Source organism: Solanum verrucosum, unplaced genomic scaffold (assembly GCF_900185275.1).
Source record: "Solanum verrucosum unplaced genomic scaffold, falcon-dt-bn FXZP01000120.1, whole genome shotgun sequence".
Lineage (NCBI taxonomy): Eukaryota > Viridiplantae > Streptophyta > Magnoliopsida > Solanales > Solanaceae > Solanum > Solanum verrucosum.
The window spans coordinates 950,882-965,971 of NW_026020714.1; the positions used below are offsets into that span (position 1 = coordinate 950,882).

General features: G+C 32.7%; 2 protein-coding genes across 2 annotated transcripts in view; both read left to right on the forward strand.

Annotated features, from left to right (window-relative positions):
* Positions 1–15,090, forward strand: part of LOC125812599 (premnaspirodiene oxygenase-like) — a 105,648-nt gene that overhangs the window by 39,042 nt on the left and 51,516 nt on the right. The window lies entirely within an intron of this gene.
* The window catches only part of LOC125812503 (premnaspirodiene oxygenase-like), a 103,816-nt gene continuing 92,043 nt past the window's right edge, over positions 3,318–15,090 (forward strand). The window contains exons 1-2 of the mRNA XM_049491979.1: positions 3,318–4,245; positions 4,523–4,643. Of these exons, the coding sequence (XP_049347936.1) occupies positions 3,376–4,245; positions 4,523–4,643 (991 nt within the window). The 5' untranslated portion in view covers positions 3,318–3,375. The remainder of the gene's footprint in view (positions 4,246–4,522; positions 4,644–15,090) is intronic.

Below are 15,090 nucleotides of genomic sequence, written 5' to 3' on the forward strand. Positions count from 1 at the left end.
CATAAAAATAATTTAATAAACTTAAAACAGTCTTTCCTTATTTCTTAAATTTCATGCCCAATTAAACAGTGTCATACAAATTGAGACAGAAGAACTATCTAACAAAAATTGATAGGCCAAATTGATTAGATTATCCCAATGTCATCAAACTCCAATGTCATGAAAATTTCTCTTATTATATTAACCAAATTCAAAAGTATATACACACAAAATAGTTTCTGCCCAATTCATGAATCATCTCACCTTGTCCCGGATATTATCGTTAATATTCTATCTTTTTTATTATATCTACACACTCATCTCATGAACATCCTCATTTTCATAGAGCAATAAAAATGGAGTCCTCCGAAAGCAGGGAGGTCTCACCAAAAGTTGAAGAGTAGATGAACTGATCTCAACGAAATGCCTGTAGATAATCCTAAATACCTGAATCTGCATAATAAAAAGATGCAAGTCAAATGATTTTAAAGTGGCTTTAATAAAGATAATTTGATAAGACTTGGGATTGTTTTCATATCTTTTTTTGTTTCACATCATTTCCTATGATGAAAATTTCTCTTATAAAATAGTTTCTGCCCAATGCATGTAATATCAACTTTAAAGAAGGAAATTCAATTGAGTCTCCTTTATTGATTGTGACTCTGTCAATGGACATCTTATCTTATCCCGAATATTATTGTTATTATTATTAATACCATCTCTCCTAATTAATTTATCCACACAATATTCATTTAACCATCTTCATTTTCATTACTTTCATCTTCTAAAATATGCATTTCTTCAACTTCTTTTCCCTTTTCCTTTTTGTGTCTTCCCTCTTTTTGTTAATTAAATGGAAGAATTCCAATAGCAAAACCAAAGATTACCTTTGATTGGAAGCAAGTTTTATTTGTTTGGTGAACTTCCACATCATGCACTTAAAGACTTAGCCAAAAATATGGACAGATTATGCACCTTTAATTAGGTGAAGTTTCTCTAGTTACAAGATTTGAATTGTAACTAGAATTGTAGATCAACATTTGCGAGCTCTATGAATTGTAGATCAACATTTGGGAAAGTACAAGATTTGAACTAAAGCTGTTGATCATCTATTGAATCCGTAGTCAATATGGTAGCTCCACCACTGAATATCAGTAATTAACTTGCTCATAAATAAAGGACATGTTTGTTGCAGGAACAGAGACTTCATCAACAATAATTGATGAGAAGTTCAAATCTACTTTTCAAAGTTCAAGCTAAGGTAAGAAACGCTTTCAGAGAAAAAGAAACTTTTGATGAAAACAAAACTAATGATTAATGTATGGGCTATTGAAAGAGATCCAAAATATGAGAATGACGTAGAAAGGAGGATCTCCCTTCGATATCATTTGGTTTAGCAAATGTTTTTTTCCCCCTAGCTTAATTGTTGTATCACTTTGATTAAAAACTTCCTACTAAAATCAATCTAAGTGATTTGGACTTCACTCAGGTCTATTGAAGCAACTTGTCAAGAGTGATGTTATTTGTATATGCGTATGACTGCTACTAGTGAATGTATAATATGTTTTGAATAAAAAAATGTTGGTATATGTTGAAAGCTCAATAATAGTATAATAATATCGCCATGTTGTTTTTTTTTTCTTTTTCATAAAACATAAAGATGTCCTCAACTATAACTTGGCCTCATCTAGTATTTATTTCTTTTAATTTTGGATATGCACAAGTAGGCATTTAAAAATATACATTGAATAAGTAGACACTTACATCCTACGACATAATACTCGCCACATAGGATATCGCGTAGGACACGAAGTGTAACATAAAACGCCAAGTGAGACGTGTGTGTCTACTTGTTCAACTCTACACAAGTTTAAGTATTTACTTGTGTATATCCAAAATTAGAGGGTATAAATATCATATGAAATCAAATTAAAAATGCATAATATATAAATGTACCATTTAACTTGACGTCATTTTACATTTATTCCCCTAACATTGAATATATACAAGTAAATACTTAAATTTATATAAAATTGAACAAGTAAACATATGAATCATATGTAACATAATATACGTATGATATCATGCAAATTGTCATGACATAATATACATAGGATATCATCTTTTTCTTGATCTCTTTCGTGATAATTTTATAGAAATGCATGACACATGTCACCCATTCCACCACACATGTCATAATCATATTAATATTATTAGGATCAATTATCATAGGTAACCCCTCCCCTACTTTCCCCAATCCTCCTACTTTCCTCCACTCAATTAATTTTCAGTATTCATGTCTAGTCCACATCTTTCATTTTGTTGGCTATAGGCGTGATAGAATTAGGAGTTTTTTTAGTATGAGATATAAAGTATGAAAAAAGGTGTAATATACCTCTCAACTTTGTCATTTAGAGTTGATATATCCCTCGTTATAAAAATAATTTACATATACCCCTATTTTTACAAAATTGGCTCACATATACCTCTTATCGTTACTAAAGTGACTCACATATACCGTTACAAAAGTAAAATAAAAATAAAAATATATATTTAATTTTTTTTAAATCATGAATTTGATTTTTTTCACAGATAAATTATTTTGTGACTTCTTTGATTATTATTATTTGAGTTTCTTAGTCTTATTTCATTTTTCAATTGCATTCTTTAGAGTAAAATAAATATAAATAAAAAGAAAGAAGTGTGAACGAAAAAAAGAAAAAAAATTAAAACTATTGTTTTGGCAGCTAAATTGTAATTTAATTTTTATATTTGTAAAAAAAAAATTTACGGCATCTATAATAAATTTTACAAGAAAATAAGTGGAAAAAGAATTTGACCATCAAAATAATAAATTCAAATTAGAAAAAAGAAAACGTTTGAGAAGGATCAAATATACCTCTACAAGGATTATAATTTTTATGAAAAATTAATAAAAAAAATTTTCACTTCTAGTAGACGAAATGAGTATATGTGGGTCATTTGTATAACAACAAGGGTATATATGAGTCACTTTTATAACAAGTGGTATATTAGTTTTAACTGACAAAATTGAAAGGTATATTATTGTTCATAATAATAAATTTTAAAAAGTTTTTCTTTATTTACTTTTTACCAAATAAAATGCTAATTACTTTATTGATTGTGATTCTACCAATGGACATCTCAACTTGTTCCGGATATTATTATTCATAGTACTATCTTTCTACACATTCATCTTTACATCGTCATTTTCATTATTCTCATCTTCTAAACGTGTGAGTTCTTGGCATATCATCAACACTACACCCCATCCCCTTACAAAAATGTCATTTCTTTCCAAAGCAAAAAGGCTCTAAAAGAGCATATGCAACAACACTTTGCAGAACCTATCAAGCCAAATTACCCTCCCAAAATATGCATTTCTTCAACTTCTTTTCCCTTTTCCTTTTTGTGTCTTCCCTCTTTTTGTTAATTAAATGGAAGAATTCCAATAGCAAAACCAAAAAACTACCTCCTGGTCCATGGAAATTACCTTTAATTGGAAGCATGTTTCATTTGCTAGGTGGACTTCCACATCAAGTCCTTAGAGATTTAGCCAAAAAATATGGACCAATTATGCACGTTCAACTAGGTGAAGTTTCTCTAGTTGTTGTTACTTCTCCTGACATGGCCAAACAAGTATTAAAAACTCATGACCTCGCTTTTGCATCTAGGCCCAAGCTTCTAGCTGCCGAAATTCTCTTTTATAATGAAACTGATATTGTCTTTTCCCCCTATGGAGATTACTGGAGACAAATGCGTAAAATATGTCTATTGGAATTGCTTAATGCCAAAAATGTTAAGTCATTCAGCTCTATTAGACAAGATGAAGTTCTTCGTATGATTGAATTTTTTCGATCGTCTTCTGGTGAGACAGTTAATGCAACACAAAAGTTTTACCAATTCACAAGCTCTATGACCTGTAGATCAGCCTTTGGGAAAGTATTAAAAGAGCAAGACAAACTTATACTACTTGTTAAAAAAGCGTCACGCTTTTTGGAAGGATTTGATGTAGCTGATATATTGCCATCACTAAAATTTCTTCATGTGTTATGTGGAATGAAGGGTAAAATTATGGATGCTCACCATGAGTTAGATGTCATTCTTGAAAACATCATCAATGAGCACAAGAATAATGGCGAGTTAGGAGGTGAAGGTAATTTAGTTGACACATTGCTAAGACTAATGAAAGAGGGAGGTTTTCAATTTCCAATCACCAACGACAATATCAAAGCTATTATTTTTGTAAGTACATTTTCCTTCTTATTGTTATTCAAGTACATTCTATATAGAACGTAGGTAGTATCATAAGCCAAATATAAGTAGTAGCAAAGCTAGAATTATTAGTTTATGAATTCTAGATCATAACTTTCTTTGTTTACTAGATTCTATATATATATATATATAAGTTTTACTAAATATACAAAATTTGAACTAAAGCTATTGAATTTTGTTGAATCTATAGCCAACAATATTGTAGCTTGCCATTGAAAATAAGTAATTTACTTGCTCATAAACGAAGGACATGTTTGCTGCGGGAACAGAGACTTCATCAACAATAATTGATTGGGCCATGGTGGAAATGATGAGGAATCCAAATTTACTCTCCAAAGCTCAAGCAGAGGTAAGAAACGCGTTCAAAGGTAAAGAATCATTTGATGAAAATGATGTCGAAAAATTGAAATACCTAAAGTTGGTCGTTAAAGAAAGTTTCAGACTCCATCCTCCATTTCCCCTTTTGATTCCAAGAGAATGTAGGGAAGAAGTAGACATAAGCGGCTACACTATTCCCTTGAAAACAAAAGTTATGGTTAATACATGGGCTATTGGAAGAGATCCTAAATATTGGAATGACGCAGAAAGCTTTAAACCTGAAAGATTTGAGCATAATTATATGGATTTTGTTGGTAATAATTTTGAATATCTTCCCTTTGGTAGTGGAAGGAGGACTTGTCCTGGGATATCATTTGGCTTAGCTAATGTTTATTTTCCACTGGCACAATTATTGTATCACTTTGATTGGAAACTTCCTAGTGGAATCAAACCAAGTGATTTGGACTTGACTGAGTCTGCTGGATTAACTTGTGCTAGAAAGAGTAACCTATATTTGATCGCTGCTCCTCATCAGCCTCGTCGTCAAGGGTGATGTGATAGAATCAAATCATAATAAAGGACTTTGCTTTTGAATTTCTTATGCAAGCCAACCGTTGTACTTTCATTTTCAATTTTACCTATAATAAATATATTTTACCATATTGGATGATGGTGTAATTATATTCAATTTTGTGTACCCTTGTTAAACATGTTTTGGTTATAAATTGTACATCGAACAAATGGAAAGCATAAGGCTGAATATATTTAATGTTTTCAAATTTTGTGTTTGTTAGGCCATTATATTTAGGCTATGACATTTTTTTTTTTGTATATATCTAGGCTCCTTAGAATCTTCATCACGTAAGCACCAAAACTGTTAATATCTCTATGCATGTGGTTGTTTGATTCTTTTGGTGCGAAGTCTTATCGAAGGAATTTGTGTTTTTTCCATGCACCAAACATATTGATCATAGTATTGCCTTGTTACTTCCCCTGTCTATCATAGTAGGACTGATATTCTCTGTGTTGTATTTTACCAACTCTTTGTCAAATTTTGGAATAAGGACCTGGTTCGTATGAGTCACAAACCTTGGTAATTCCATGCCACAAAAAAAAGACACTACTATTTTCAGAATATCCTTTTTGATAATTTACCAACAACTTTGAAAGAATTTTCCTGAAAAATCATCCGGCACACATACACTGTCACTATTTAATGAGAATACTGTGACTTACAGCAATTACGCAGCATCTTTATAAACTGCGCCACTAACTTCAACTCCTAAAATAACTCTAGTGACTTACTAAGACTCCTATCTAGGTAGACTTCCTACGAAATAGGAACTGATTTATTTGACTCAGTAAACTAAACAGTTAAGATGCACTAATTTTTAACACTCCCCCTTAGTGCATGCTTACGATCAGTAACTCCAAGAGCAGCCCTGAAATATTCAAACTTAGGCTTTATTAAGGCCTTTGTAAATATGTCCGCGACTTGCTCATTTGTAGAAATTCCTTTCAAAATAACTTCTTGATCCAAACACTTTCTCTCGAATGAAGTGATGATGAACCTCTATGTGCTTCGTTCGACCATGAAAAATTGGATTTGATGCAAGCTTGACAGCACTTTCATTATCACATCTAATTTGAATAGCGTAATCAACTTTGCACAACATCTCTCCTATTAGTCTCTTCAACCACATACATTCTTGTGCAGCCATAGTTGCTTCTTGCTGCACCAAGATACCATTGCTGAACCAGTATTGAAACAATACCCTGAAGTTGAATGCCTATCATTCACATCTCCAGCCCAATCCGCGTCGGTAAATCCATCGAGTATAAAAGTTTCATGTCTTCTATACATAAGACCATGATCAAGTGAGCCCTTCACATAACGAAGAATTCTCCTTGCTGCATCAAGGTGTGAACTTCTTGGTCACTGCATGAACTAAGAAACAATTCCAAAGGAGTAAGCTATCTCTGGTCTTGTGATAGTTAAATAAATTAAACTACCAACAAGTTGCTGAAAATTTTTGACATCTTTTAATGGCTTTCCTTCAGCTTTCATTAACTTTAGATGTGGTTCCATTGGAGTGGCTTTTTCTTTCGACTTCCCCATGCCAAAGCGCTGCAACAATTTCCTTGCATATGTCTTTTGAGAAATAAAATATCCTTGATCTGTTTTTTCTACTTCCAGACCAAGAAAACAACTCACTTCCCCCAAATTCTTCATCTCGAATCGAACCGAAAGATCACTTTTCAACATTGAGATTTCAGCATCATTATTACCAGTAATGATCATGTCTTCCACATATAATAAGACCATCAGATGCACATTTGATTCTAATAAATAGACTAGCATCAGCATCGAAAACTTTAAAACCACAAAATATAAAGTATTGAGCAACTTTACTATACCAAACACGTGGTGCTTGTTTAAGGCGATACAACGCTTTCTTTAATCGGCAAACATAATGAGGATAATGCATAGAGACATATCCTTTTGGCTGCTCCATAAACACTTCACGATCCAATTCTCCATAAAGAAAAGTGTTTTTTACGTTTAGCTGCCACAACTTCCAGTTCATAGATGCTCCAAGTGAAAAAAATGGTCCTCATAATCCAGCCCATAAATTTGAGAAAAACACGTGCGACAAGCCGAGCTTTGTATTTGTCGACAACTCCATCTGCATTTTTCTTCAAACGAAAAATCCATTTGCAAGTGATAAGCCCGCAATTTTCTGGCTTCAACACCAACTCCCACGTCTGATTTTTGTTCAGAGCATCAATTTCTTCTTGTATAGTTGTTTCCCACTCAGGATGACCTTTGGCTTCTTCAAAGCTTACTGGTTCATCTAATACTCCTGTAAAGAAACATGAAGTAATCGAGCAGTTGTTCAAGTGTACCTCATAATCTTTGAAGTAACTTGGTTGTCTTTTCTCTCTTGTTGACCTCCTTTTAGTTTGTTGTTCAACACCATCTGAATTTGGGCTTTCATCATTATTTGAAGCCTGCAAATTTCTCTTTGGAATCAACTCCAAATGTTCTTGATCAACATCAAGAATCATTTCTTGATTGTTAGTTTTCTGGGCAGAATGATAGGATGATATTTCATCAAACACAATATCTCTGGAAGTGACAAATTTCTTGGTTTCAGGGTCCATACACCTCCACCCTTTTCTATAAGAATCATAGCCAACAAAGATACACTTTTTTGCTTTCGGGTCAAGTTTAGTTCGAAAGGATTTTGGAATATGAACATAACAAGTTGAACCAAATACCCGAAAGTAATTTACATTTGGCTTTTCATGTTATAGAATATCGAAAGGGGATTTCGCTTTTCCTGGCCATGGAGGCAAACGATTTATCACATAACATGCACATTGAATAGCTTCAGCCCAGAGCTCTCGAGGGAGATTTTTATCATGCAACCAGGAAAGGCTTGAAGAAGCAAGATGAGCCATTTTCCTTTCAGAAACAACATTCTGTTAGGGGGTGTTAGGGCATGTCATTTGCCTTGAAATACCATTGTCATCGCAATATTTAAAGAATGCACCAGGCATGTATTCTCCTCCATTGTCACTACGCAAGCATTTAACTTTTACCTCAAAATCCTTCTCCACAGTAGTTTTAAATTCAACAAACTTTGACAAGGCTTCACTCTTCTCCTTCAAGAACTTCACCCATGTGTATCTTCAGAAGTCATCTACAAGTATCATGACATACCGAAAACCACCATAACTTGTTGTTTTTATTGGTCCCATCAAGTCTGTATGAACCAGTTCAAACGTAGTGGATCTTCGATTTCTTGATCTTTGAAATGGGAGACGATGTGATTTCCCAAATTGACAACCTTGACAAACTACACCTTCATGAACATTTTGCAGAGCTGGTAGACCATCCACCAGTTTCTTTGAACAAATTTGCCTCAACAATTGGTATCCTAAGTGACCCAGTCGAGCATGCCAAATTGTTGCGCTATCTGTTTGACTTGTGTTCTTCACATAGGCTTCTCCTACTGCCATGACAAACATTGAACCTTTCTTTTCACCCGTAAGAACAACATCAATAGATATGTTCTTCACGTTGTCCAGAATCTTCACATAATTTAGACCAAATGGAATATATTTTCCAGAATCAGTGATTTGAGAAATTGAAACTAAGTTTCTCTTCAAACCTGGAGCATGAAATACATCACTCAACTTGACAACCCCTGTAGCTCCAACGTCAATCTTCAGGACTCCTTCATTAGCTACTGGATATGTCCAGTTATCTACTATAACAACAACTCGTTCTCTGTTATGTTGGCGCAACTCTGAAAGAAGAGAATCATTTCCAGTTACATGATGAGAGCAACCAGAATCAATGATCCATTCTTGTATGCAACTATCATTGTTGTAGAGAGCTTTAACTACATCATCATATTCCTTTGTTCATCTAATTCTACAGTGAAGCACCGCTCCCATTTGAGTTGCTCGTTTCAATCATTTTCACTTGTAACATTTGTATTTGAGATCCTCACTCTACAATTTTTCTTAATGCGTCCAATTTTACCATATCAAATAACACTTTTATTCTCAAAGTTGCCACCGGTAGTTTTTTCACCATTGGATCTTTTTTCATTGTTCCTGCTTTTCGAGGATATGATTTTCTTTTTATTTTTATCCTTTGAAAAGAGAGTTGCATCTGGTTCAAAGCTTTTTGCCATTTGCTTTGCCAATGCCTCCTGATTGGAAAGCAAGTTTTCAAATTCTTCAACCGAAGGTTGCTTTGTCCAACCCTGAATGGAGGTGACAAGCGGATTGTACTCCTTCTTCAATCCTCGAATAAGAAATCGCCGCAATCTTGCTTCACCGATCTTCTCATCAAGATCTAATTTTGAAATTTCAGCACAAATTCCTTTAACTCATAAGAAATATTTAGAAATAGACATGCCTCCTTGTGTTAGCATTGCCAATTCATTTTCCAGCAGTTGTAGCCTTGCAGTATTCTTTTTTGTAAACAATCTCTCAAGTATCTCCCAAACTTCTTTTGGTGAGCTAACATCACGTACATGGTCGATGAGCTCTCTGCCAATTGAAGTCCTCAAAGCAAATAGTGTTTTACCACATTTAATTTTCCATTTTCTCCGTGGTTTTGCATTTTCCACAGTATTTGCTGGAATTTCTGCTTCAGCACCAACAATAAGATCCCACAAGTCTTGACCTTGAAGATAAGCTTCCATACACGTCCTCCAGTACTTGTAGTTTGTCCCTACAAGCTTCTCGACACAAAACTGGGCATTTGAACTCTTTCCCCCATTTACCGACTCCATACTGCACAAGTTTTTTTCTTTCTCTACAACTTTCAATCTCCTCCAACAAGACTAATAAAACTTGATAGAAAAGAAGATGAAAATAATAATCAGATCAACGTCCTGCTCCGATACCATAAAACAAAAAATAAGCAGATAAAGAAGAAGCTTGCAGTATAACGGAAATAGAACAGAGAGAATGTTATTCCTGAAACTGTGATTTACAGCAATTACGCAGCAGCTATATAAACTGTTCCACTAACTTTAGCTCCTAAAATAACTCTAGTAACTTACTGAGACTCCTATCTAGGTAGACTTCCTACGAAATAGAAACTGATTTATTTGACTCAGTAAACTAAACCGGCAGAAGTAAACATTTAAAAAAACAGTTAAGATGCACTAAATTTTAACAGTTTTGTCCATGATTTCTGCTGGTCTACTGTTATTAGTTTAGGTATGCAATCAAGTATTGCATATTCTTCATTAAAAGTGCTCTCTTTAAATTGCTTTTCAAACACCTTCACAACTTCTTCTCAGGGGCGGCTGGCAAGGCTTGTAAAAAAGTCCTTGGCCTTAGGCCTCCAATTTTAGGGGGCCCCATTTTTTAGTTAATTAGGTAGGATTAAATTTTAAAAAAAAATTAGAACTAAGAAAAGAAATGCAAAGGCCCCATTTTTTAGTTAATTAGGGAAGATTAAATTTTAAAAAAAATTTGTTAGAACTAAGTCAATAAGTGTAAACGGCTAAATGAAGTGATAGTCATAGATATGACTATCACTTTTTAACTTTCCCATAAAAAGTTGAAAAGTTGTGTACTTTTTTTTAACTTACAAGTTATCTTCTTTTTCTTACCTTATTATTTTTTCTAATTTTATTTTTATATATTCTATCATCCTCCCTTCTATTACTTCTCACTTTCTCTTTTCTAATCTTACATCTCTCTCTTATTCAAAGCTAAACACATTTACTTGTTCTATTGATAATTTATATTTTAAATTTGGAGAAAATTATATTGCAGCAACCCGATTCATTTTCGGAAATCAAGTCTTCATAGCTTTTGAATTTGGTAATATCATTCTAATTTCTAATATTATTTTTGTTTTGTGTCTTATGTTTATTATATTTTTTTATTTGATATTGTAAATAGTGTTTAAAATATTTGTTAGATTTTAATATGTCAACTAGAAAATATGAATCTGGTCATTCAAAACTTAAAAGAAAAAGAAAAGTCGATAACTTGATAAAATCTCAAAAAGGTGCTCTTGATAAATTTTTGGAAAACAATGATAAAATTAAATCAAAAAAGGTAGGGGAATGCTCTTTAGAAGAACAAGTTACAAACTTAGTTGAAGTTGAGTTTGATAATGCTATAAACCAAAAAGAAGAAGAAGGAGAGGAAATTAGTGAAAAGTCGGATGTAGATTCCCAAGAAAATCAAGAACTTATAAATGAATTAAATAATCATACTCCTAAAAATATCTATGATCCTAGTCAATGGAATATTGTTGATACAAAGTTAAGAGACTTATTAGTAGAAAAGGGACCAATTAGAATTACCGACACATGTTTTTTAAAGGATAAATTTTTAAGGCACTTTTCTACTACATATTATTTTCAAAAGTTGGCAAATGGAGAAAGACATGAAAGAAGATGGTTAGTTTATTCCAAAGATTTGAATAAGGTATTTTGTTTTTGTTGTAAGTTATTTAATACGACCTTTAATGCAAAGAATAATAAGTTAGCTAATGAAGGTAGTAGAGATTGGAAAAATCTTACTACTAAGCTTAGAACCCATGAAACAACTAGCCAACATATTATTAATATGAGTTCATGGATTGATTTAGAATTTAGAATGCGTAATAATAAAACAATCGATAAAAACATTCAAGACCAAATTACTAGAGATAGAGAACATTGGAAAAATGTATTGTCAAGAATTATTTCCGTCATAAAAACTCTTGGAAGAAATAATTTGGCATTTAGGGGGAAAAATGAAAAAATCTATCAAGAAAATAACGGAAATTTCTTGAGTCTTATTGAAATGATTGCAGAATTTGATCCAATTATGCAACAACATATTCGACGAATCAAACATGATGAAATTCATAATCATTATCTTGGACATAATATACAAAATGAATTAATAAATTTATTGGTAAGTGAAATTAAGAACAAGATTATTGAAAAAGTTATAAAAACAAAGTATTTCTCTATCATACTTGATTGCACGCCAGATACAAGTCATCAAGACCAAATGTCTTTTATAATACGGAGTGTAGATATTTCGACAACTCCAATAAATGTAACCGAATATTTCTTAGAATTCTTAAAAGTGGATGATACAAGTGGAAAAGGTCTTTTTGAAGTTATTTTAGATGAAATAAAATGTATTGGACTTGATATTGGTAATTTAAGAGGACAAGGATATGATAATGGGTCTAATATGAATGGAAAACACCAAGGAGTGCAAAAAAGACTTCTTGATATAAATCCTAGATCATTTTATACACCATGTGGTTGTCATAATCTAAATTTGGTACTTTGTGATATGGTTAATTCTTGTACGAAAGCTATATCATTCTTTGGAGTGGTACAATGTATATATTCACTATTTTCTTCGTCTACTAAGCGGTGGAGAATTTTAAAAGATAGTGTACCTAGTTTAACTCTTAAATCATTGTCACAAACACGATGGGAAAGTCGTATTGAAAGTGTTAAAGCAATAAGATTTCAAACTCCACAAATAAGAGATGCTTTATTTAAATTAGAAGAAGTTAGTGATGATCCAAAATTAAAAGTGAAGCTAATTGTTTAGCAATTTTTGAGCTTGAAAATTTTGAATTTTTATTGGGTATGACTATTTGGTATGATGTACTATTTGCTGTAAATTCAATTAGCAAAAGTTTATAATCAAAAGATATGCATATTGATGTCGCTATAGATCAAGTAAGAGGTTTAGTTTCTTTTTTTAAAACATATAGAGAAGAAGGATTTACAAGTGCTATGATTTCGGCTAAGGAAATTGCATTAGAGATGAATATTGAACCTGTATTTCGTAAGAAACGTGTAATTTATAGAAAAAAACAATTTGATGAGAATGTTGATAATGAAATCACAAGATCTCTTGAAGAATCATTTAGAGTTGATTACTTCTTATACATAGTAGACCAAGCCATCTTTTCACTTCAAAATAGATTTGAACAATTTGAAGTATATGAAAATATTTTTGGTTTTCTATTTAGTGGGAAAAAATTGAGATCATTAGATGATGAGAATTTTAAAAAATATTGTCTTAATCTTGAATGTTCCTTAAAACATAATACTCACTCCGATATTGACAGTTTAGACTTATTTTTTGAATTAAAAGTGTTAAGGGAAATCATAAAAGTAGAAGACAATACTCTAATTGAGATACTCAATCAAATAAAAAGACTTTATTCTTTTCCAAATGCTTACATTGCTTATAGAATAATGTTAACAATTCCCGTAACAGTCGCCTCAGCCGAAAGAAGTTTTTCAAAATTAAAAATAATAAAATCTTATTTAAGATCGACAATGTCTCAAGAAAGATTAAGTGGTTTGGCTATATTATCGATTGAAAAGGAATTATTAGAAGAGATTGACTACACAAAAATTATTAACAACTTTGCATCTCAAAAAGCTAGAAAAATAGATTTAAAATAAAAACATTTATAAATTTTTTTAAGGCCTCTAGTTTGATTTTGGCCTTAGGCCACCAATGGGTTTGAGCCGCCCCTGCTTCTTCTCCAATGCTCTTTGTTTCTTTGAGAAAAACACCTTGATCATCTAATATCTCATTCAGTTGAAGATATTAGAACTAGTACTTTTATGAAAAAATTTACTCATTTGTAAAGTAGAATAAAAATTATGTATCACATCAACTTTCCATTTCTATGATAATTAAAAAATAGAAAACACTTTGTGTTTGCAACAAATTTTAAAGTGACAAAAAATAAATTACAACCACAAAAAAAAACATAATTTTATTTATCAAGATTCTGAGTACAAATCTAAAGATTATACTCTCCTAAGATTTATTCCCAAAAAATTTCAATGTCTACACCATGATCATAACAAGAGAATTGTTGTTGAAAATTCAAAAGTTCATTTGATATAGAAAAAAAGTAGTATCATAGGCCTAATATAAGTAGTGGTGGAGATGGCTCCAATGGCTGCTTCAAGTGTGGACAGACAGGTCACTTCATGAGAGAGTGCCCTAAGAACAGGCAAGGTAATGGGGGTAACAGATCCCAATCTTCTTCAGCGGCTATGGTAGATAGAGCTGCTCCAAGAAGAGCTACTTTAGGGACATGCGGAGGAGCAAACTGTTTGTATGCTATAACAAGTCGCCATAAGAAGGAGAATTTACCAGATGTTGTCATTGGTAGGATCAAAGTCTTTACTTTTGAGGTTTTGCATTACTTGATCTAGGTGCGAGTCTATCTTTTGTGACCTCTTATGTAGTTATGAGGTTATATATTCTTCCCGAACGACTTATTGAGCCCTTCAGTGTTTCCACACCTGTTGGTGAGTATATTCTAGCAGAGAGTTTAATGTGATTGTACCAACTCTGTCAAACACAAGGACACCATGGCTAACTTAGTCGAGCTAGACATGGTGGACTTTGACATTATTCTAGGTATCGACTGGCATCATGCTTGTTATGCCTCAGTTGATTGTAGAACTCAAGTAGTCAAGTTTCAGTTTCCTAATGAGCATGTCTTAGAGTGGAGGAATAGTTCAGCGACGCCTAAGGGTCGTTTCATTTTGTACCTTAAGGCCAGAAAGTTAGTCTCTAAGGGGTGCATCTATCACTTAGTCCGATTTAATGACTCTAGTGTTGATACACCGCTTATTCAGTAAGTTCCAATTGTGAGTGAGTTTTTAGAGGTCTTTCTAGATGATCTTCTTAGAGTCCTCCCGAGAGAGAAATATACTTCGGTATAGACATTCTTCCTGATACTCGACCTATCTCTATTCCGCCATATAGAATGGCTCCAGCTGAGTTAAAAAAGTTAAAAGAGCAGTTGAAAGACCTTCTTGATAAGGGTTTCATTCGACCTAGTATCTCACCTTAGGGTGCTCCAGACTTATTTGTGAGAAAGAAATATGGTTCTCTTAGGATGTGTATCAATTACCACCAGTTAAACAAGGTCACTATAAAGAATAAGTATCCTCTTCT